Source organism: Schistocerca gregaria, chromosome 2, assembly GCF_023897955.1.
Source record: "Schistocerca gregaria isolate iqSchGreg1 chromosome 2, iqSchGreg1.2, whole genome shotgun sequence".
NCBI classification, from domain to species: domain Eukaryota; kingdom Metazoa; phylum Arthropoda; class Insecta; order Orthoptera; family Acrididae; genus Schistocerca; species Schistocerca gregaria.
The window spans coordinates 775,802,607-775,827,665 of record NC_064921.1 but is presented as its reverse complement, the minus strand read 5'-3'; the positions used below and the strand labels follow the sequence as shown (position 1 = coordinate 775,827,665).

The 25,059-nt window shown below is 41.6% G+C and overlaps 1 protein-coding gene across 1 annotated transcript in view; it reads left to right on the top strand.

The window, feature by feature from the left end:
* LOC126335017 (recQ-mediated genome instability protein 1-like) overlaps positions 1-25,059 on the top strand; it is a 116,410-nt gene that overhangs the window by 65,044 nt on the left and 26,307 nt on the right. Inside the window, exon 6 of the mRNA XM_049997843.1 lies at positions 16,190-17,326. Within this exon, the coding sequence (XP_049853800.1) occupies positions 16,190-17,326 (1,137 nt within the window). The remainder of the gene's footprint in view (positions 1-16,189; positions 17,327-25,059) is intronic.

Here is a 25,059-nt window from a genome sequence, read left to right as displayed (position 1 = left end):
TATTTCTTTCCCCCATTCCTGTCAGTTGTTCCCTTATGCTCTCCCTGAAACTCTGTACAACGTCTGGTTCTTTCAGTTTATCCAGGTCCCATCTCCTTAAATTTCCACCTTTTTGCAGATTCTTCAGTTTTAATCTACAGTTCATAACCAATAGATTGTGGTCAGAGTCCACATCTGCCCCTGGAAATGTCTTACAATTTAAAACATGGCTCCTAAATCTCTGTCTTACCATTATATAATCAGTCTTAAACCTTCCAGTATCTCCAGGCTTCTTCCATTTATACAACCTTCTTTTCTGAGTCTTGTACCAAGTTATGCTCTGTGCAAAATTCTACCAGGCAGCTTCCTCTTTCATTTCTTACCCTCATTCCGTATTCACCTACTATGTTTCCTTCTCTTCCTTTTCTACTATCGAATTCCAGTCACCCACGACTATTAGATTTTCGTCTCCCTTCACTATCTGAATAATATCCTTTATTTCGTCATATATTTCATCAATTTCTTTGTCATGTGCGGCTAGTTAGCATATAAACTTGTACTACTGTGGTTGGCGTGGGCTTCGGGGCTTCGTGTCTATCTTGGTCACAATAATGCGTTCACTATGCCGTTTGTAGTAGCTTACCCGCATTCCTATTTTCCTATTCATTATTAAACCTACTCCTGCATTACCCCTATTCGATTTTGTGTTTATGACCCTGTATTCACCTGCCCAGAAGTCTTGTTCCTCCTGCCACCGAACTTCACTAATTTCCACTATATCTAACTTTAACCTATCCATTTCCCTTTTTAAATTTTCTAACCTACCTGCCCGATTAAGGGATCTGACATTCCACGCTCCAATCTGTAGAACGCCAGTTTTCTTTCTCCTTATAACAATAGCCTCTTAAGTAGTCCACACCTGGAGATCCGAATGGGGGTTTATTTTACCTCCGGAATATTTTACCCAAGAGGAGACCATCATCATTTAATCATACAGTAAAGCTGCATGCCCTCGGGAAAAATTACAGCTGTAGTTTCCCCTTGCTTTCAACTCTTCGCATTACCAAGACAGCAAGGCAGTTTCAGTTAGTTTTACAAGACCAGATCAGACAATCATCCAGACTGTTGCCCCTGCAACTACTGAAAAGGCTGCTGCCCCTCTTCGGGAACCATACATTTGCCTGGCCTCTCAACAGATACCCCTCTGTTGTGGTTGCACCTGCGATACGGCTATCTGTATCGCTGAGGCACACAAGCCTCCTCACCAATGGCAAGTTCCATGGTTCATGGGCAGCAGGGGGGGGGGGGGGGGCAGAATACATTAATACTAAATTATCCACTAAAAATATTTTGTCATCTTATAGTCAGGTAAATTGTATATGGACCTGTTAAGTTGGTAGCAAAGCAGGTCTGTATTCATTCAATGTCTCTTGTTGTTGCTCCTCCTTGATAAGGACTCTAAAGGACTGGAACGATATTCTAGAATTTATCTCGGTAACATCTTGTTCCGAGCGAGACGGCGCAGTGGTTAGCACACTGGACTCGCATTCGGGAGGATGACGGTTCAATCCCACGTCCGGCCATCCTGATATAGGTTTTCCGTGATTTCCCTAAATTGCTCCAGGCAAATGCTGGGATGGTTCCTTTGAAAGGGCACGGCCGAGTTCCTTCCCTAATCCTATGAGACCGATGACCTTGCAGTCTGGTCTCCTCCTCCACAACAACCCAACCCAACATCTTGTATGTGATTTCATCTATGGATGTGGTGTGTTTCCCCAGAACCTTGCAACAAAACTGAGTCATCCATTTGTATTCTCTGATACTGATTTTAGCTTTTTGCGCGCATTTTGAATTTTTCCTTAGTACTGCTCATAAATTGTCAAACAATGTGACATGCTCAAGACATTCATCACTAATCTTATAATAAGGTGCCATATGGTTCTCTTTGTTGTTGGCATTGTCTCGTATTTACCCGTAGTTAAATAGCATTGACATTCATTGCACCAAGTGGATATTTTGTCTATGTTTGTCCACAGTTCCTTCCGACTGTCCAATGATGATACTTTCGTACACAAACACACCATTGTCAGTAATCAGTGTCAGTGTTACTGATTGTTGGTAACTTGAAAGAAGTCATACAAAAGTTCCAGTTCTGACCGTATTAAAACTCTACATAATACTAACTTTTAAATCATTTTTGAAAGAAAAACACTTGACTGCACCATTTTTTTTTTCTCCTTTCCTTGTGAGCTTTAGGGGAGCAGGCAGGAGAGGGGGGGGGGGGGGGGGTACATGCTGCCCCTTCCCTCTGACTATGGGCTTACATAGAAGCAGGGATGTTGTAATGTAAATCAACCACATCTCCCCCCGCACCCCCCCCCCAAAAAAAAAGAGTTTCTTCCTTTTTTTTAAATTAAAAAGCTTTCGAAAAAACTATACTTCATTATGAAAATGAAAATTTAATTAATACAAAATGATCCATAAATAGCCTTCCACAAATTAAAAATAGCCATCTTGTTTACTGAAGATAACTATTTACTGTAACAGGAATTTGTTTTATTAATATTGTGTTTTAACTTTTCTTGCAGTGTAAGAAACATGGTTAAATAACATTTACGCTTCCAGAAAAAACGTAAATATGGTCCAGAATCATAGTGACTAAGATACAATTTAGTCCTTTTTGGAAGCACGGAGAAATTTGTAGATCTTTACTAATTTTTCAGCTCTCTTCTGTTCTAAATTACTTCTTAATTTTGACCAAACAAGCCCATAAATGGAAAAGATTTTCTAAATGGATGCAATGCTGGCAGTGCATGAACTGAGGCTTTTCACGGAATTATTAAATCCTGTTGGTAAGTTTCCTTTTTTGTGTGTGTGTGTTCAGCTCCATTATCTTCCTACAATTTGTTTGGGTGGATCTACACTCCTGGAAATAGAAAAAAGAACACATTGACACCGGTGTGTCAGACCCACCATACTTGCTCTGGACATAGCGAGAGGGCTGTACAAGCAATGATCACACGCACGGCACAGCGGACACACCAGGAACCGCGGTGTTGGCCGTCGAATGGCGCTAGCTGCGCAGCATTTGTGCACCGCCGCCGTCAGTGTCAGCCAGTTTGCTGTGGCATACGGAGCTCCATCGCAGTCTTTAACACTGGTAGCATGCCGCGACAGCGTGGACGTGAACCGTATGTGCAGTTGACGGACTAGGAGCGAGGGCGTATAGTGGGCATGCGGGAGGCCGGGTGGACATACCGCCGAATTGCTCAACACGTGGGGCGTGAGGTCTCCACAGTACATCGATGTTGTCGCCAGTGGTCGGCGGAAGGTGCACGTGCCCGTCGACCTGGGACCGGACCGCAGCGACGCACAGATGCACGCCAAGACCGTAGGATCCTACGCAGTGCCGTAGGGGACCGCACCGCCATTTCCCAGCACATTAGGGATACTGTTGCTCCTGGGGTATCGGCGAGGACCATTCGCAATCGTCTCCATGAAGCTGGGCCACGATCCCGCACACCGTTAGGCCGTCTTCCACTCACGCCCCAACATCGTGCAGCCCGCCTCCAGTGGTGTCGCGACAGGCGTGAATGGAGGGACGAATGGAGACGTGTCGTCTTCAGCGATGAGAGTCGCTTCTGCCTTGGTGCCAATGATGGTCGTATGCGTGTTTGGCGCCGTGCAGGTGAGCGCCACAATCAGGACTGCATACGACCGAGGCACACAGGGCCAACAACCGGCATCATGGTGTGGGGAGCGATCTCCTGCACTGGCCGTACACCTCTGGTGATGGTCGAGGGGACACTGAATAGTGCACGGTACATCCAAACCATCATCGAACCCATCGTTCTACCATTCCTAGACCGGCAAGGGAACTTGCTGTTCCAACAGGACAATGCACGTCCGCATGTATCCCGTGCCATCCAACGTGCTCTGGAAGGTGTAAGTCAACTACCCTGGCCAGCAAGATCTCCGTATCTGTCCCCCATTGAGCATGTTTGGGACTGGATGAAGCGTCGTCTCATGCGGTCTGCACGAACGCTGGTCCAACTGAGGCACCAGGTGGAAATGGCATGGCAAGCCGTTCCACAGGACTACATCCAGCATCTCTACGATAGTCTCCATGGGAGAATAGCAGCCTGCATTGCTGCGAAAGGTGGATTTACACTGTACTAGTGCCGACATTGTGCATGTTCTGTTGCCTGTGTCTATGTGCCTGTGGTTCTGTCAGTGTGATCATGTGATGTATCTGACCCCAGGAATGTGTCAATAAAGTTTCCTCTTCCTGGGACAATGAATTCACGGTGTTCTTATTTCAATTTCCAGGAGTGTTTATTACAACTGCATCAGAAAACATAGTGCCATAAAAATAATCAAAATCAGCGAGCCTACGAGACATAAGACTTTCAGTCCACTCTGGATGCATCTCTACGAACAAGTTTTCTGCATTTTCTTCTTGTTCGGTAATCTTCACCATCTGAATCTTGGATCTAACACATAAGTAAGATAAAGAAGTGCAGTTCATAAAGATGACCAAAATTATGTAGTAGCTGATACACAACTCCCATTCATCACTATGCCAACATGAGGACTATTAAGTTATTAGTTTACGTAGACGTGTTGAACAGTTTGCTTTCTGTTTCAATCGTTGATTATTACAGATGTTCCTTAATTCCTCATATAATATTGGATGTATCATATATAATTTGATATATAAAAAAAATGTACTCGTGAAGCAGCAGGAGGGAAAACACGTAAACAAGTTATGAAAATCTGCAAGTTTTTCAGAGCTAGTGGCCCCTCCTCCCGGCAGACGGGTTGAAGTAAAGGGTGGGAGGGATAAAGGAAAAGGACTGGCAAGGTTTAGTAAATGGTCAGCATTATTGAAAAGTTGCCCAGAAACCTGTATCAGGGAGGTTTTATCACATGAGATGAGAAGGAAAGTTTGATTGTTGATGACTGCATTGGGCAAGGTTTGAAAACCTAAGAGCTGAAGTAAGATAGGGTGATAAGCAAGACAGAGGTTATTGAAAACACATCTTGCAAGAGTTAATAAGATTGGAAAGCTAAGTGCATTATATGTGGTAGACTGGTAGGAGATTGGCAGTCCAGAAAATAAAAGGTATAAAAAGTTAAAAGGGAGTGAAAAAAAGGAATCCAAATAGCATGCATTGTGAAACAGATACCATGTCATGACCGTCATTTTGTAGAGCATGTTCTGCAAGAGGATATTGTGTCTTGCCTGTATACATTCTCTGTCTATGCTCTTTCATCCTAATTGATAAGTTGCTGGTAGTCATAAAAACATAGAAGGCAACACACAATACGCTGTTGCAAAGCATGACAGTTGCAACCTCGATGCCCGTTTCACCACATGTGCCATCAGGATCCTCCTTCCTGAGACCAATTTCTCAGAATTCCACAGGTGGGAACTGACGTTACAACGTGTGTGGTGCTTGCTATCCACATGACCCTAATTTACATCACTTTGTTTGTCTGTTTTCTTTTCAGTAATTATTCCTTTTCTTCAGCCCCTTTTCAGTTTTCTATATCTTTTATTTTCTGACCTGTCTACTGCGTGTAATGCACTAAGCTTTCTGCTCGTATTAATTATTGGATGATGATTTTCCTATAATTCCTATTTTGCTTATTTCCTGTCTTAGACTCACATTTTCAAATCTTCCCCTATGCATTTACCAGCAGTCAGACTTTCCTTCTCATCACGTGCAGTAAGTCTACCCTAACCTGAGGTTCTGGGTGACTTTTCCATAATCTCCCCATTTTCTAAACCTCTCCAGTTCTTTTCCTTCATCCCTCTTCCTTTCACATCAACCTCCTGACAGGAGGAGAAACCACTGGCTCCAAAAACTTGTTTATTTCCCTAACTTTTACACCGAAGAGCCAAAGGAACTGGTGTGCACATGATTATTCAAGTACAGTAATATTTAAACAGGCAGAATACTGTGCTGCAGTCGGTAACGGCTATATAAGACAACATGTGTCTGGCACAGTTAGATAAGTTACTGCTGCTGCAATGCCAGGTTATCAAAGTTTGAGTTTTTGAATGTGGTGTTATAGTTGGTGCACAAGCAACAGGGCCTAGCATCTCCAAGGTTGCGATGAAGGGGAGATTTTCCCTTACGATCATTTCACGAGTGTACCATGAATATCAAGATTCCGGTAAAACATCAAAGCTCTAACATTGCTGCAGCTGGAAAAAGATCTTGTACGAATGGGACCAACGACAACAGAAGAGAATCGTTCAATGTGTCAGAAGTGCAACCCTTCCACAAATTGCTGCAGATTTCAGTGCTGGGCCATCAACAAATGTCAGCGTGCACACTATTCAATGAAACATCATCAATATAGGCTTTTGAAGCCGAAGGCTCATTGATGTATCCTTGATGACTGCACTACACAAAGCTTTATGCCTCGCCTGGATCCGTCAACATTGACATTGGACAGTTGATCTCTGGAAACATGTTACCTGGTCAAACGAGTCTCGTTTCAAATTGTATCGAGCAGATGGACTTGTACGGGTATGGAGACAACCTCATACATCCGTGGACCCTGCACGTCAGCAGGGGACTGCTCAAGCTGGTGAAGGCTCTGTAATGGTGTGAGGCTTGTGCAATTGGAGTGATTTATGGTATGGCACCTCTGATACATCTAGATATGACTCTGAGAGGTGACATATACGTAAGCATCCTGTCTGATTACCTGCATCCATTCGTGTCCAGTGTGCATTCTGATGGACATGGGTAACTCATCTAGGACAATGTGATATGCCACGCAGCCAGAATTTCTACAGAGTGGACCCAGGAATGCTCTCCTGAGTTTAAACAATTCTGCTTCCCACCAAACTTGAACATTATTGAGCACATCTGGGATGCCTTGCAACATTCTGTTCTGAAGAGATCTCCACCCCCTCGTACTCTTACGGATTTATGGACAGCCCTGCAGGACTCCAGCTCTACTTTAGCCATTAGTCAAGACCACGCCATGTCCTGTTCCAGCACTTCTGCGTGCTCACTGGGGCCCTACACAATATTAGGCAGGTGTAGTAGTTTCTTTGGCTTTTCAATGTATGTGTGTTTTCTCCTGCTGGCACTTGGTGAGTAGACTTTTTATTTATCAAATTGTGTTATGTTTTCAAAAACTGATAGATTCCTCAGATGGCATAACATTTGATTGCTGCTGAGAATTGCATAACATTTGTTGCTGTTACTGTTTCATCTGCTGTGACCATCAGTTTAAAGACTGATGTGATACAGCTCTCCATGCTCGTGAGTACTCTGCAAGTGTTTTCATGTCTGCGTAATCTACATCTATTTGAACCATCGTATTGCATTCATCCGTTGGTCTCTTTCTACAATTTTTACCACCTCATGCCTCCCTCCATTCCCAGAGTGACAATTCCTTGGTGCCTCTGGATGTATCCTATCAACCGATCTCTTCTTTCGTCATGTAGTACAGTAAATTTCTTTTCTCCTAAATTCGATTCAGTATCTCCTCATTAGTTATTTGTCTACTCATTTAATCTTCAGCATTCCTCTTTACCATTATGTTCCAAGAGCAATCATTCTCATTATTTGTAAAATGTAACTCTCTTTAGCTGTGCCAAAGTAAATGCATGAATGTGGCTCTTGTGAATCTATGCAATACACCCCACTTAAAAAATCACATAATTTGTATTGTTCCTAATGGTTAGCATAGAACAGCACGATGCTCAAAGCACCCTCCATATGCTCTTTTCCGCTTAGACCATTATTTCATGTCTTATCAGCAGGGGGCAGACAGCAACCAGAAATAGGTAGACACACCTTCTGGCGTGTGTGCTTAACAGGCAGTATTCTCTTGATTTCAAAATGCCACCCAAAGCTTCAGGATGACGAAACACATCAATTTCAAACCTTTATCAGCACTCTGTTCTCAGGCCACAAGTGACCCATCGGGACCATCCTCAGCTGAGGATGTGGATAGGAGGGCGTGTGGTCAGTACACTGCTCTCCTGGTCATTATGATGGTTTTCTTTCACTCTTTGTCTGAAGCTGCTACTATTCAAAAACCTTTATACAGGATGTTTGGAAATTCCCGTTACAAACTTCTAGGACTTCTAGAGGGGAGTAAGTAGGTAACATTTCAATTGGAACCTGTGTCCAAAAATTTACGATTCCCGTGCTACAAGCATTTGAAAACATGTTTGTAACGTGACCACTTTTACAAGTAACTGATTAGGTGTGACCCAATACATCACTTGTTTTACGGTTTCATTCATTAGCTGCCAAAGAAATTGCTCGTGCACTCGTTGAAATGTTCTCTTCAGCATGATGCAATGTGGCCTCTTTTAATACAGGTGTGCAGCATCTCCTTGGAACACCTCAATCACGCCTGCCAATAGTGAATGTATCCTTTCTCGAAGCTGTGGTGTAATTGTGGTGAAAAGAGTATGTGATGGAGTCAGATGTTGTGGAGAATGATTTTGATAAAGGTGATGAGTAGCTCTTTCTTTACCGTGAGCTTCGCCATTCAGAAGGATCATGTCGGTGTATTCTGTGAATGTGTACTCAACCATATTGCTCTAACACTCACAGACAAGTGAATGCGACCAGGTCAGAGGGGTAGGATAGACGTCAAATAACATCAGCCGATCTGACGTAACCCCCCATCACCAACATGACTACCCTGTTGCATACCTGCCTAGCAAACATGTTAAAATGGTTGTAGCACAGTAACAGTATGTTTTCAGACATTGTACTTGCTACAAGTTCTAGAAGTTTGTAATAAGAATTTCTGAACTCCCTGTAGTATCTGAAGGTACATGTAGTGCAATAACGTGACAGAATACAATTTGGAACTTATGTTCTTCCCTTAAACTGTATGTACTCTTTTAGGTGACGAGAAAGTGAGTTATTGCATGGCGGTGGTTATATGCTTTGTTTTCTTCGGGTAACACACAACACGCTGTTACGAATTAGGCCATGCAACATTATAGCAGTGATCCAGATATCTGCTTCACAATATGTATACAAACTGTATTTAAAATATTTGTGACAAGTTCAGATGTTATGTTGTGGCAGGATTTGAAGCAGGACAACTGAGCTATCTGAGAGTACCTCACAGGCTGACTCAGAGAGTTTCAACTTCTCTCTTGTTGCCTGTCATGCTTTTTGAGCTTCTCTAAGTTAATCTGTGATGAATGTATGCACATCATTAGCTGGCAAGGGAAGTGATCTGAATTTGAGTCCCAGTCCAGAGCAAAACATCAACTTCCCATCGAAGCTCATTGTAGCGTATGAGGTGTGATCAAAAAGTACTGGGAATTTTTGTTTTTCTTTAAAAAAAATTATTTATTAATCAAAATAAACTTTCTCCCCTTCAAAGTAATCCCCCTCACGAGGTACCCCTTGAGTGTGAGGTTGCAAGTTAAGTCTTTAGTTTGAAAGTGTTGTGTTAACAATTATGACACAAAAAATATTTGCTGTTAATGACTCACATTGTGTATCAGGAGGGCAACAGGAAATGCGTGTTTGGGAGGTACAGAGATCAACCTTTTGTGGGATGTACATATTACACAAAATGGACATCATCAACATTCAAGAAATGTTCAAAACAAACCATTAATTTGCACCATGAACACTAATGAAGAATGGTGTGCCACAGTGATCACAAAGGTTCATACCACTAAGATCAGAGGCGAACTCCTTGCGAGATACAAGCTGTGCAAGACGTTCAGCTAGGTATCCACTCTTAAAGAATCCATATAGAATCATATTGCTGTAACAAGGTGATGAGAATTGATGGAATGTTATGGCATGCAACCTAATGTGAAACACTCTGTCTTAGAGCTTATCGTGAAACTGGCTGTCCTTTAAGGCATAGCTGCAGTTAGTGTGATAATATGTTTTGTAGGCACAGAAAAAACAAGCATCCAGAGGCTGAATTTGTCCAGTGGTTCCAGGAGGTATAGCCCACTTTTCAGGCGGGATAGTTTGCTCCAAAGGAGTATGATTTTTATACACTGACCAGGAATCAAGCAAAAGCAAGTTATTGTTACCAGTTATTGGCCAAAGGCAATGTTCATACCATAGTTATAGTTCTCTTGTGCCCATTTTCACACTCTTGCTTGCTGTGATGTAAATATTCCCTATTGCCCTTGCAAGATCACATACACGAGAAAGAATAGGGTGGGGGGTATAGCAACTCCACCTCCACCTTCTCGCAGCACAATAAATAATTTTCCAGCCAATTTACTATCCAATTAATAGCCGCATAATTGTATACAAATGTGTTAAGGCTTTGATTTTAGTTGCTCTTGATACAACTCTCTTGGTATCTCTTGAGTTGCAGTGTTTCTTTTATAGGTAATTTCTCTTCAAATCCCTGTTGTTTGCAGTTGGAAACAAATTCCTTACTGAAAAATGGGATATCCACAAATACAGTTTGCTGTGGATCGTCAAGTTGACACTGATTGAGATTTCTTTATCTTAAATCTCCCACTTCAGTAGCACTGTTTGAAGTGATGCAATCGCCCACTGCTCTCCTTGAAATCACTGTAATGTATGTTGTGCACTGTTTTATGTGCATCACATGGTCAGTATCATGACATTCTGTAAATTGTATCAAGCATCTTTAAAACATGCAAACACCAGTTTTTGTAGTAAGTGCACCATGTTCTCCCTTGAATATTTGTAGTTTTTCTTATGCACCACAGGGTCATATTGTTGCAGACTTACTCGAAATCTGTTCATAATTGCTTTTTAACTATGCTGTGGGTGATCTTCCATGTTTGTAATTATGTTTAGTACTCGATCCTTGGACAAAGATTGACCTTTACTATGTTTCACAAGAGGTGGGATTAGCGGCTCCCTGCTCGACAAGGATGATGAACTACATGGCTCGACACACCACACATCCCACCAACTCATCTTGCAGAAATGCTAATATTTCATCTCATTCTGTAAAATGCCTTGGGCTCCTTTCTCATGAAATGTCAACTTTGGCAACTGCTGTTGCAGATATAATGCAATGTTTGCTTTGTTTTTGTTGCCATTGCTCTGCTGTTTGTCAACGCCACTAGCATTGTAGCACTGTCGTGAGTTACTCGTTGACTAAACATTTCAACTATACTCTATAGCCTCACACTATGCTCACCATTGGATACCTCCAGTCCTGCTCCCCTGTTTTCATTAGAAGCCAATTTTGTGGTTGCATGGTAGACAATATGTGGGGTGTCAATTGCCATAAACGTCATTTGCCTTTTGGGATCTCACACTCAAGGGGTTCCTTTCCAGATATAATGCTTTCCGAACTTGGAAGCACTTTTAGAACTCATTTGTCATTATGGTGCTCCTGTCAGTGGTGCCAAAACAACATCTTTTCATTGTCCTCTTTAGCCTCGCTAATAGAAGGAAGTTGCATGGGGTCACATCCAGCGAATATCACAGCTGAGGCAACATAATGGTTTTGTTTTGACAAACAAGCATTGAGAGGTATGAGCAGGAGCATCATCATGACACAATTTCCACAAGTGGTTTTTTCACAGTTCTGGTCATTTTCTTCAGATTGCTTCTTATAAATGGTGCATAACTTCCATGTAGTATTACTTACTGAACATACAACCATAAGGCAGGAATTCATGATGCATTATCCAATTGAAAACAAAGAAACTGAAGAACCTTCAAACATAATCAATTTTGCCGAATTTTTATTGGTCGTGGCTTTTCAGACAGTTTCCATTGGGACGACTGGGCTTTTGGTTCGGTTTCATACTCATATACCCATATTTTGTCATCTGGTATAACATTGTTTAGAAGTTCAGAATTGTAGTCGACTTTCTTCAGCAATCCCTGAGTAATGTCCATGCAATGTTGTTTTTGGTTGAAATTCAGCAGTTTTGGAACAAACTTTGCTGCTACACGTCATGCCCAAAACATCCACAAAAAAAGGCTTAAGATGAGCCAATGAATATGCCGACATCATCAGCAACCTCTCTGATGGTGATTTGGTGATTTTCCAGAACCATTGCTATCAGTAATTGATGTGTTGTGATGTCCAGGGCAGTCGTTGTCTTTAATGTCTTCTCCGACATGTTTGAGATGTTTATACCACATGTAAAATCTTGTCTTACTCATAGTAGATACACCAAAAGGGACAGTCAACATTTTGAACGCATTGCTGCAATGTATTCCATTTCTCAAGCAAAATCTAATTCTGATTCTTGGACCCACCTTTTTCAAAAGTAAAAGTTCCGAACACTAGAAAACGCATGACATTTCCAACTGTCAACAGTAAACTAAGTGTTCAAAATAGCCAAGTGCCTCAACCAGAGGTCTTGGGGAGTGGTCAGGACGTGTCTCCTTCAGTTTTATCTGGCTTTTGTGCGTTCGCAGCTGGACTATGGGTGCACAGTGTATGGGTCAGCGAGGCAGTCTCATTTGCGGATCCTTGACGCCGTCCACCATGCAGGGATTCGACTGGCCATGGGTGCTTATCGGACCAGTCCCATACCCAGCCTCTTTGCTAAGGCTGGGGACCGCCACTTACCATCTGGCGGCAGCTTCTGCTGGTGCGCCAGGCTTGTAAGTTTCTTGCAGCTCCAACCTTGCCTGCTCACCATATTGTTGCTCATCCACCTCTGGATCACCTTTTTTTCCCACCGTCCCCGGGCTACGTTGCCGTTTGGGATCAGTGTACAACGTGTGCTAGAGTCCCTCGGTGTGGAGTCTGTGCAACCCCAAATCCTGGATTTTAACAGCCTGCCACCCTGGTTACTGGAGAAGTCCATAGTGATTTTAGATTTGGTGCAGCACAATAGGGATTACACTCCTGCCACCGTTTTTAATGCAGCATTTTCTTTCATTTTCTCTGAGCACCACGACTATGTAGCTGTTTTTACGGATGGGTCGAAACAAGGGGATTCCATTGGTTGCTCTGTTGTTTTTCCGGATCATGTCCTCAAGTTCGACTGCCTCAAACTTTTACTGTCTTTGATGCAGAATTGTCTGCGATCTTGCAGGCACTGGAGCAGATGAGACATTCTTCCTGTCCTAAATTTCTTGTCTGTTCCGATTCACTAAGTGCCCTTCACTCATTGCAACATTTGTATCCAGCAGATAAAATAGTCCAGACCATCCAGGATGCTCTCCTCCAGCTACAGCGACTGGGGAAGGTGGTGGCTTTCTGCTGGGTTCCGGGGCACGTCAGCATTGCTGGGAACGAAAGAGCAGATCTCGCAGCCAAGGAGGCGTGTCTCGATCCGCAAGTATTTCAGTGTGCTATCCCTCTGCATGCCCTCATGTTGCTGTTGAGCTCAAGAGTCATGCGTCTGTGGGAGGATGATTGGTTGGAAATGACTGACAATAAGCTCCGTTTAGTCAAGCCCACAACATGTGTGTGGTGTACTTCCTTCCAGCCCCGTGGACGAGATGAGGTTCTTCTCACTCGGCTTCAGATAGGCCACAGTCCTATGACGCATGGCTTCCTGCTCTGGCGAGAGGACCCTCCATTGTGTGGTGTTTGTGGCGTCCAGGTCACTGTGCGCCACGTTTTCTTGGATTGTGTTTTATTTTCTGACCAGCGGGCCGCAGCTGCCTTGCCAGTGGATCTGCCATCTCTTTTAGGAAACACTCGGACGAATGTGGTTAAAGTTTTAAAGCTCTGTGCCATGTCAAATGTTTTTTCCAAAGATTTTAGGGAGAGGGTCTTAATTTGCTCACTGTGTGACAAGCTCGCACATATTTTATGTAAGTGGCAAGCCAATGACAATTTCCTGTGGCATTCTTGCTGCTACGTTTTCACATTCCTTACGGTTTACTTTCTTGTGTAGCATTTTCCTTCTTTTCCTGCTTTCTTTGCGTGTGTGCTTCAGTTTTATTAGGTCTGTCCACATTCGTTCCTTTTAATGTGTGTCAGGGCGCTGATGACCTCGACTTTGAGCGCCCATAAAACACACACACACACACACACACACACACACTGCAGACATACGTCAGGAACATGTTATGTACCAATAAGCTAAAAATTTTGAAAATTGGATGTATAAAGCCCGCAAAATTAAAAAATCCTCAAAACCTCATACCATATTTACTCGAATCTAAGCAGCACTTTTTTCCGGTTTTTGTAATCCAAAAAACCGCCTGCGGCTTAGAATCGAGTGCAAAGCAAGCGGAAATTCTGAAAAGAAGTTGGTGGGTACCGCCACAACTTACTTCTGCCGTCGAATATATGTAGCGCTACACAGGCATGCTTTGTAGGCACAAAGATAAATACTGGCGCCAAAACCTCTGCGTCAGTAAAAAAAAAAAAAAGAAAAAAAAAAAAGAAAAAAAAAAAAGGTGGAAGATGAGCTATTTTCTCGGCCCCGACTTTCGACCATTGCATTTTCATACATTATGCAACGAAGCAAATACAAATTCCGTATTGTCCATCTTCGAATATATCAGCATTTCAATGTACTACGAAAATCCGACTGGCAAGACTGTTTGCGATGTTTGTCAATATGGCCAACTGTACATTCTGAAGTTTTTACTATCTGTGGGAAGAGATGGTTGCTAATAGGAACTTTTATAAATTGTGAATCACATGCAGTATTCTCGTCACCATAAGAATAATATGCATATAAACATTTTCCCTTGTATTGTTTCATGTTTGCTGCTATCTCATTTAAATCCTGTCTGTCTAATAAACTACGAAACTAGAGTGAGACAACAGCAAACGTGGAAGAATATACAAATCATGTCATGTTTATATTCGTATTATTCTTATGCTTAATAGTGATACAGTCAGAAAGGAAGCACGGCAATTGACTAGATTTTTAAATCTAAGATGACTCTAATTTCTGTGTAGAATGTACTAAAGAGGCGCCTGCAAAGATTTTCAAACGCAGAAAAATTTTCTCTAAACTCTTGTTCAGAACATCTTCTATCATACGCAGTCTATTATTTGGTTCTTGTTGATCATTATCAAAGAAAGCAGCAGTCTAAGTAACAATAAATAGCAGTTTTTTGCCATTGTTTCGCTAATGAAACGATTCCCCCCCTCTCTCTCTCCTCTTCTTTAAAAAAAAAAAAAAAAAAAAAAAAAAAAAAAAAAAAAAAAAAAAAAAAAAAAACCCCGGCTGTAGCGCGCGCAAAAGCAAGCCATGCTGTAAACACGCACTGTCAGAAAGTGACAAAAGTGACAAACAATGCATGACACAGTACAGTAATGCACTTTCAGCTTAGCAAAGAAAACTGTGCTTATCAGATCAAAGAAAAATAAGCAATCAATTCAAACCAGACGAAGCACGTGGAAAAGGAAGGGTACCTGTATAAATACGGACGGAGCGCCTGACGCATAGCAGTGGCTACCTGCTAAAGCTTTACTGCTAACCTTACGACTCGAACCAAACTACTGTAGCTGTATCATAATTCATTCTACCTAAATTGTGTCTCATATTGCAATGGACCAACTTTGTTTCGATTTGGAGATGCGGCCTATAATTTTTCTCTCCCCTTGAATTTCGAGTCTAAAATTTCAGGTGCGGCTTAGATTCGGGATTCCCCCCCCCCCTCTTGATTTCAGGTCTCATTTTAAAGGTGCGGCTTAGATTCGAGTGGGGCCTAGACTCGAGTAAATACGGTAATTGCACGATTGGGAATGTGCTATTAGCTGCCACTCACCTGGTCTCACCTCTCACCTCACAGTGATCGCAGCTTTTGTGGACTGCTGTTTTTCACTTTTGCATAACCTTTTGCCACTTGCTTCCTGCTTGTAACAGTCACAGTTTTTCATTTTATTTGCTTTTTCTTCTTCTCCTCCTAATCAATCTCTTACACTTCACAAGTCCTAACATCTTTTGCGCTTCTCTGTACTATGTACTACTCATTTCCTCTTTTTCTATTGGTTTACATTTTTGTCTCCTCTATTTTGTATTTCCAGTCTGTCCTTAGCCTACTTCTTACTTGTCAGCTGTCCTCTGGTGGTTAATTTTTTCTTTTGTTAGCATGTTATAGTTGATTCCCTCGTGTCTTGCTCCAGTGTGTCACCTGTGACCTAGAATCCTTGGTGTATTTCCTAATTAACCTCCTGATTATCATCGGTAAAATGAATTACTCCCTATAATTAATTATTTAACACTTTTTTGGGACTGAAATACTGCTACTTTTTAAGTAGTGAATTTTTTGTCTGAATTTATTGGTGATTATAATTTGATATCTTCTTTCAGGATCAACCAGCAAATGTTAGGCAAAGAAATGAGGCTGCATTCCTTGTTGAAGATGATGACGATGATATATTTGCTCAGGAAGTGGATGCTCAGTTGAAGCAACTGGAAGAGCAACAGCAGAAGGTGGAACAACATTCACAAAATGCTAGAAATGTAAATGACAGGGTAGAACAGGAAGTTGATGCATTTGAAGAAGCTTACCAGAGAGAAATGGAGATGATGGACATGGATGATGATATAGAAGCAATAGAACAGCAGCCATTGTTTGCTGTAGCTAGTAAGCCTACTGTTTCATACAATCAAAACAATACCTCAAAGAGAAGTAATCAAGGCAATAATAGCATGGCACTAGAAACAGAGCTTCTTGAAGATGATGACATTTTCCTTAATGTCTCAGATGCTGACCTTGAACCAACTCCAGAGCTAAACAAAAGTATAGAAATTGTAGAAGATGTAAAGACCACCACAAATGTGGGTGGGGGTGCAGGCCCCAGCAGGGAACCTGAGGTTATATCTCTTTTAGATGATTCAAATGTTGATGACAGTTTCTTCATGCAGCCTGGTCTGAGTGGTATTACACCACGAACATTGCCTCTTTCCTCTAAACTGCAAAAGGAAAGTGGTGGCAGGAGTCAGAAGCCGCCTGCAAAGGCAAAGCCAATGAACTTGAAAAGTGCTAATCAAGCAAAAATCAGTTCCTTTTTTAATAGAGATTCTTCTTCAACAAATAGACAACATTCTGAATCATCCAAAGTGGATTTTCATGATGCTGTCGAGAAACATAGTAAGGAAGTGCCTAGAACAGCCCAGACTCCACTACTGCAGGATCCTGTACATTTAGGAAACATTTCTGATTTTGTTGATGACCTGTTCAGTGAACCTACATTTCCAGATCACAGCCATACATCCACATCTGCTGTTAGCAATATTGAGGAAGAGTGTCTGGTGATTGATAGCAAACCATTTGTTTATATACAACAAATAAAAGATGCAAAACTAACTACACCTGCTATATACACTGTGAAGGGGTTTGTTTTGTCTTTGACATCCTTTCTCAAGACAAAATTTGATGGTTGGTACCTAACGGCAAAGCTGTGTGATGGATCAGCAACATTGGATGTTCAGTTTTCCTCTGATGTGAGTTAAATTTTATTTAATAAGTAGGAACTTAGGTTTCTAGAAATGTAAGCAGTTTGTTGTTGAAGATGCCTTATTTTCTCTTGAGAAAATATATGTGGTGTGTCTAAAAAGTTAGGTGAATGCTGTCAGTCAACAAACAAAACAAAAGATACAAAAAATGTTCTTTATTGCCCTTCAAAGTAGTCGCCAACCACTACAACACACTTTCGACAATGTTTGTACAGCTTCTGGAAACTATCGGCAAAGGCCTCCTGTGGAATCGATCGCCAGAACGGCTGTCACACAATCTTTGATGGCATTCACGTCCACATATGTTCACCTTTTGTGGCCGCCTTCAAGTGGGGAAACAGGAAAAAGTCTGCAGGAGTCAGATCAGGGGAGTTTGGAGGGTGTTCAAGAACAGTTAACATCTTCTGCGCCAGGAATTGGTGCATACGGATCACGCAGTGTGCAGGGACATTGTCATGGAGCAGCTCCCATTTTCCAGTCCTGTGTGACTCTGGCCGAACCTGCTGGATAGGCTCTAGCAATCGGTTCAATGTGGACTGGTAAAATGTAGTTTTAATGGTTTGACCTACAGAAACAAATTCCTTGTGGATGCTGCCATTGTTGTTGAAGAAGGTGATCATCAGTGTCTTCACCTTGAATTTTTGCAGCCTTTTTTTCAATTACCCCCAGCCCTGGAGGGAAGACGGTGAACACCATGACATCAATTGCTGTTTTGATTCGGGGCCAATTGGTAGCACCACCTCTCATGGTATTTAGAAACAATGGATCCTGGTCACACATGGAAATGAAATTACCAGCAGTTTCCATCTGTTTTGCTTTCTTCTCATCTGAGAGCTTGTGCAGTACAAATCAGGAGCAGATCTTCTGCTTACCCAAATCATCGCAGATGATGGTGTGCACCGTGTCCTTGCTAATGCCCAATTCCTCCACAGTCAATCTGAGAGTCTGTCGCCGATCTTGTGTCAGCATTTGTTGCACTTTCTCTATCTTTTTTGAGGTTCTGCTTGTCGATAGCCGACCTGAACGTGGCTCGTCCTGAGTTGTTTCCTTCCCTTCACGGAAGCATTTAAACCATTCATAAACACATTTTCTGCTCACGGTTTCCCTGCAGTACACCTGCACCAACATTCCACATGTCACCATTGCAGTCTTCCCCAATTTGTAGCAGAACCTGATGTTTACATGTTGCTTCATTGCACTGTGACACTTCCTCTCACACTAACTACGTTCAACTGGCAGCAGTCTGTTCATGCAGCCAGTCACATGCAGTGCATGCCATATATCGATTTTCCTCAAGTCCCTGAAGACCTATTAGCATGCACGCACACAGGCTTCAAGTTGCTGTTCATATATGACACCATTCACTGAACTTTTTAGACACACCACATACCGGGTGATCAAAAAGTCAGTATAAATTTGAAAACTTACTAAACCATGGAATAATTTAGATAGAGAGGTAAAAATTGACACACATGCTTGGAATGACATGGGGTTTTATTAGAACCAGAAAAAACCAAAGTTCACAAAATGTCCGACAGATGGTGTTCAAGAACAGTTATCATCTTCTGCGCCAGGAATTGGTGCACACGGATCGCGCAGTGTACAGGGACATTGTCGTGGAGCAGCATCCATTTTCCAGTCCTGTGTGACTGGCTGAACCTGCGTCAGTGACTGCGCATGACAATTGTGTATAAAAGGAGCTGTAATGAGAGAGAGAATCAGATGTGCCACCAGTCTCAGCATGTTGATGTTACCTGAAAAGGCGTTTGTAGTGAAGCTGTATTATCAGAAAGGGGAATGTGCTAGTTCAGTGTTACGATCCTATCGCCATAGGAAGGGGATTTGAATGGGTAAAGGTCCGTTGACAAATGCAGCTGTGGTGAGAATGATTTCGAAGTTCGAAGCCACGGGTTGTTTAGATGATAGACCCTGTAGTGGCCGACCGAACACAAGGCGTAATGCTGCTGAGACAGTTCAGGAAGAAATGGAGACTGTAGCGGGTTCGTTTATCCACGGGGAAGTCAGCGCTCATGCAGTCGCACCAGTATTCCATACACTACTGTTTGGTTGGCACTGAGGCGTACCCTCCGATGCTATCCGTACAAAATCCATCGGCATCATGAACTGTTACCTGGCGATTTAGTGAAGCGGAGGGCATTTGCGGTGTGGGCGTTTCGAAAGATGGCGGAAGACGATGATTGATTGAGTAACGTGTTGTGGACCGACGAAGCTCATTTCACCCTCTGAGGGTCTGTCAATGCCCACAACTGCAGAATTTAGCCTACCGAAAAACCTACGATGAAAAAGACACGGTATGGGTTGGATTTGCCACATCTACCGTTATCGGGCTTTTTTTCGTCAAGGAAATGCGTGATTCTGGTTTTGTAACTGCTACGGAGATGGGTGAGAGGTATGCCAATATGTTACAGAATCGCATCATCCCAGCCTTGCTGATAAACACCTGCTGGAACGTATGAGGTTTATGCAGGATGGTGCTGCACCCCATATTGCTAAACGCGTGAAGGATCTCTTGCGCGCGTCGTTTGCTGATGCTCGTGTGCTCAGCCACCACTTTCGTGATGCTTGGTCTCCCAGGTCCTCAGGCCTCGGTCCGTGCGATTATTGGCTTTGGGGTTACCTGAAGCCGCAAGTGTATCATGATTGACATCTCTAGGGATACTGAAAGACAACATCTGATGCCAATGCCTCACCATAATTCCGGACATGCTTTATAGTGCTGTTCACAACATTATTCCTCAACTACAGCTGTTGTTGAGGAATGATGGTGGACATATTGAGCATTTCCTGTAAAGAACATCATCTTTGCTTTGTCTTACTTTGTTATGCTAATTATTGCTATTCTGATCAGATGAAGCGACATCTGTCGGACATTTTTTGAACTTTTGTATTTTGTTGCTTCTTATATAACCCCATGCCATTCCAAGCATGTGTGTCAATTTGTAACTCTCTATCTACATTATTCCGTGATTTATTCAGTTTTCAAATTTATACTGACTTCTTGATAACCCGGTACATTGTAGTGTGTAAGATAAAAAAGTTATGTTAATTTAATATGAGTGCTATTCATAAATCAACCTCAGGCTGCTTAATAAAAACAAAGAAATGCTTATAGCTTCATGGCACTTACGTAGTTGAAAAAGGACTGTGAAGCTCAAGTTTTGACAGTCAGCTCCCTGTTGCATTCGTCTGTGTGTAAGCAGCAAATGACTGAAATGCATGGTGTTCTAGCATCTCCTGCCAGCTGCTAGGTACATTCCGTCATTCATTTTGTGCAAGCAGGAGTTGATGCCACAAGCTTCGTGGTCGATTGTTGTGTGTGTATGGGGATGGGTTTATGCTAAATAGCCTTCCAAACATTCATGTCATGGAAGAGATGAAAGCTGCTTGGTGCCAAATCCAGATTATAGGGAAGAAGTTGAAAAATCTCCCAGCAAAAAAGCTATTCCTTCATTGAATTCATAATATAGGATCGCACACTGCCGTGCGGGAGAATGATTCCTTCAGTAATCATTCAATGTTGTTTGTTTCAGTCTCACCTTCAGGATTTCATAAGTGTCTCACAATAAAACTGACGTCACTGTATTCTCACATGTTAATCTCTTGAAATCTGTTGTCAAAACAGAGCTCAAGGATGCTGTTGATAAGTAGCTGAAGCACCAGGCACCACAAGTCTTTGATGGGATAAAAAAGCTGGTGTCATGGACATTTTTAAATTTGGGTGATGACTGTGTGGGGAAGTAGTTCAAATATGTAAGTGAAGATTGCATATTAAAAAGGTTGTATGTATTTCAGTACCCAGTCAGAAGTTAATTTATGAATAGCTTTCGCGACGGCCATAATTCTACTACTACTACTACTACTACTACTACTACTAATAATAATAATAATAATAATAATAATAATAATAATAATGATGATAATGAAGATGATATCATTGCAGTTGCAGATTTTCTCTCTTTTCGATATACGTGAGGCATATGGTATGTGAAATTGGCTTTCATTCAAAAATATCATTTTGTTGTACAAATTGAGTTTACATCTATACTCTGGAAGCCACAGCATAGTGTGTATCAGAAAGCGTTTCAACTCCCATTATCATTTCCTATTTGATTTGTAAATTGTTTCCTGGAAGAACAACACTCATTAAGTTTCCATTTAATAGTGTAATTAAAATTTCTCAAACTGACAGCTTTGTAAATTGGATTAAAAGCCACATTATTATCTCCGAGCTCTCCATAAACATTCTCAAGTGGCATCACATTGCCTCATCATTAGAGACAGCAGAAGCTCTGATTGGGCAAGGATGAAGGAGGAGGTCAGCCATATCTCTTTCAAAGAAAGCATATCCAAGCAGTTTCAGGGAGTAATGGAAAATCCAAATCTGGATGGTTATATAGTCAGTTGAATAAGTTCTGGGACTCAATTTTTGAGCTAGAACCAAGTGGAGCTGTTACTACTTGAACAAATATAGAATTATCTATACGGAAGTTTCTTGTACTTCCCCCCCTCCCCGATGGCAACCACAACTGAGAGTGTACTAGAAATGTGATGATTCGTGTTTATTAGTTTTCATTGTTTTCAAAATGGGGCAACATGCCAAAATCCAATATTTTTTAGAAATTTTAAAGCATGCACATAAAATGATGATTGACTAGGTCAAAGTGTTGTATGTGTCCCATATTTTAAGAATGCTTGTGACTCCCTACAAGGCAATTGTTGTGCCGGTAGACCAGAAGCCAGCCAAAGTATTAGAAATATGAGTGGTGTACAGGAGCTGCTTCACTCTAAACAACAAACTAGCATCAAAACATTTGCAGTGAACTCTGTATTGCTGTAGACATTATTCGCACATTACACTTTATGCTTGTGGAAGGCGAATGTGCAAAATTTTTTCTCCACACTTGTTGACACCTGTACATAGAAAGCTGTGCATATATGCATCCCAGAACTGTGTTGAAGCAGCTTATATGGAATATAGATGCGGACTTTGAAAAAAATTAATGAGTTTTTCTGAATGCATGCCATTGAGGAAGCGTCAAGAGGTAGGATGGCGGTTACGTAAAGAGGCCTGCCTTACAAGTGGACGCATTGAAATCAAAGAGGAAGACCAAACTCATGGAATTTTCCAATAATCGAGGAATTACTCACTGTGAACCCCCTCCCCCCCCCCCCCTTTTCTCCTTCCATCCCCCTGGTCACACAGCAACAGTGATGTTCTACGTGGACGTCCATGAATGCCTGCTTGCAAGAATTCGTCTGACCTTAAAAGCAAGAGTCTGGTAAATGGTGCCTACCACATAACAATGAACAGGCCCACAGCTAGTCCTGTCAGCAGGTACATTGGACCTTACGAAAGGTCCGAATATTATGAAATTTAGTATGTTGTATGTAAGTGGTCTGTGGTCTGTAGAGTAGAATACCAGGTTGATGACTTCAGGAATCCTATGCTGAGATGAGGGAGCCAAAAAATCCTCAACTTTTTGCAATTTTTCCATCTCTCTCTCTCTCTCTCTCTCTCTCTCTCTCTCTCTCTCTCTCTCTTTTTCTCTTTCTCTCTTTACGTGTCGTATGCATAAAGTGTCCAGACATTTCCTGTAAAGCAAAAAATTTTCTACAATTTTCCCTGGACAAACATACTTTTACAGCATCTGACAAAATTCTCAATTTTTCAAAACAACTGCAAAAAGAGAGGTTTGCATTGCAATTTTAGCTGTGCAACTTTTGCAAAGTATAACAGTATTTTATTCTAATTGTTAAAGTCTAACATCATCAACAACACATGCTCTGGCCCTCTACAGTGTAATTTCTTGCCAGCTAAATGCATATTTTAAAAATGAAAATTACTCTGAGTGTAAAACACACACACACACACACACACACACACACACACACACACACACACACACACACACACATGTTGATCTCTTTGGTTTGTATGGCAAGCAAAGATGAGCATTAGCTTCATCCTCCTCAGTGATGTTGTCATTGGTTAGCGATCCCCCTGTCTTGGTAATCACTCTCAGCCGTCATTAGGACCTGCTCTGTGATCATATCTGATCAGATGCCCTATCAGAATTCATTCTTCTGTAGCACCAGATTTCAAAAGCTTCTATTCTCAACTTGTGCAAACTGTTAATCGTAAATTTTGTTTCAGTACCATAAATGGCTACACTCTGTTAATTATGGCTTCCTTTGCACACTATGTAGTTCTTTAGTCAATACAGGAGCGAGGAACAGGCGCCGCTCAGGAATGTAGAATTCAGATATTAATTCATTCTACATTTAATATCAAATATTAAAAATAATACATAACTTTGTTACTGAAGTTTTAACAGTAGATTTGAATGTAGAAATATATATAGACACAAAATATTTAGAAATCTGTCACTCTTCAGGAAAACATCTATTCTAAAGATCTCGGGCCTTTGCCACTATGAAAGTCTGTAAACATCATTCAACTGGCAAATACACAAAATGGGCCAGTGCATGAATGTTCGAACTCCAGAGATGGGATGCTTTCTACGTTGGCAGCACTCGTGCTGTGATGGCGGCTGTAGGAAAAGCGGTGGCATAACTGGTGGTGCAGTATTTGAAAGTTTTGACTGATCGGGTGGCGGCCAATACCACACACTACATGCAAATACTTCCAGAAAAGACTTCCTAATGCATAAATCTATATTTGATGTTAACAAATTTCTATTCTTCAGAAAAGCTTTTCTTGCCATTGGCAGTCTACATTTTATATCCTATCTACTTCCGCCATCATCAGTTATCTAGCTGCACAAATAGCAAAACTCATCTACTGTTAGTGTGTTGGTTCCTAATCTGATTTCTTCAGCGTCACCTGATTTCTGGCTACATTCCATTACCCTTATTTTGCTTTTGTTAATGTTCATTGTATATCCTCCTTTCAAGACACTGACCATTCTGTTCAGCTATTCTTCCATGTCCTTTGCTATTCCTAACAGAATTGCATTGTTGTCGGCAAACCTCAGAAGTGTTATTTGTTCTCCCTGAACTTTAATTCCTGCTCCAAATTTTTCTTCGGTTTCCTTCAGTGCTTGCTCAGTGTATAGACTGAATAATATCAGGGATAGGCTACAATCCTGTCTCAGTCCCTTTTCATCTACTACTTCCCCCTTGACTCTTATTACTGCTGTCTGGTTTGTGTTCAAGTTGTAAGTAATCTCTTGCTCCCTGTATTTTATGCTTACAACTTTCAGATTTCAAAGAGTGTGTTCCAGACAACATTGTCAAAAGCTTTCTCCACATCTTTAAAAGCTATAAATATAGCTTTGCATTTCCTGAGCCTGTCTTCTAATATAAGTCGTAGGGTCAGTATTGTCTCATGTGTTTTTAGATTTCTGCTGAATTCAAACTCTTCCTCCCATAGGCTGACTTGAACCAGTTTTTCCATTCTTTTGCAAATGATTGTGCTATATTTAGCAACCATGACTTTGGTAATATTCCCACCAGTCATCACCTTCTTCTTTGAAATTGCATTTATCACATCATCTTCAAGCCTGAGAGTATTTCACTCACCTCATACATCTTGGGCACCAGATGGAATAGTTTTGTTATGGCTTGCTGTCCCGAGAATATCACTAGTTCTGAGAGAAAGTCATCTCCAGAGATCTTATTTCAACTTAGGCCAAATTCTTTCCGCCGTATTATATCTCCTATCTCCTCTTCATTTACAC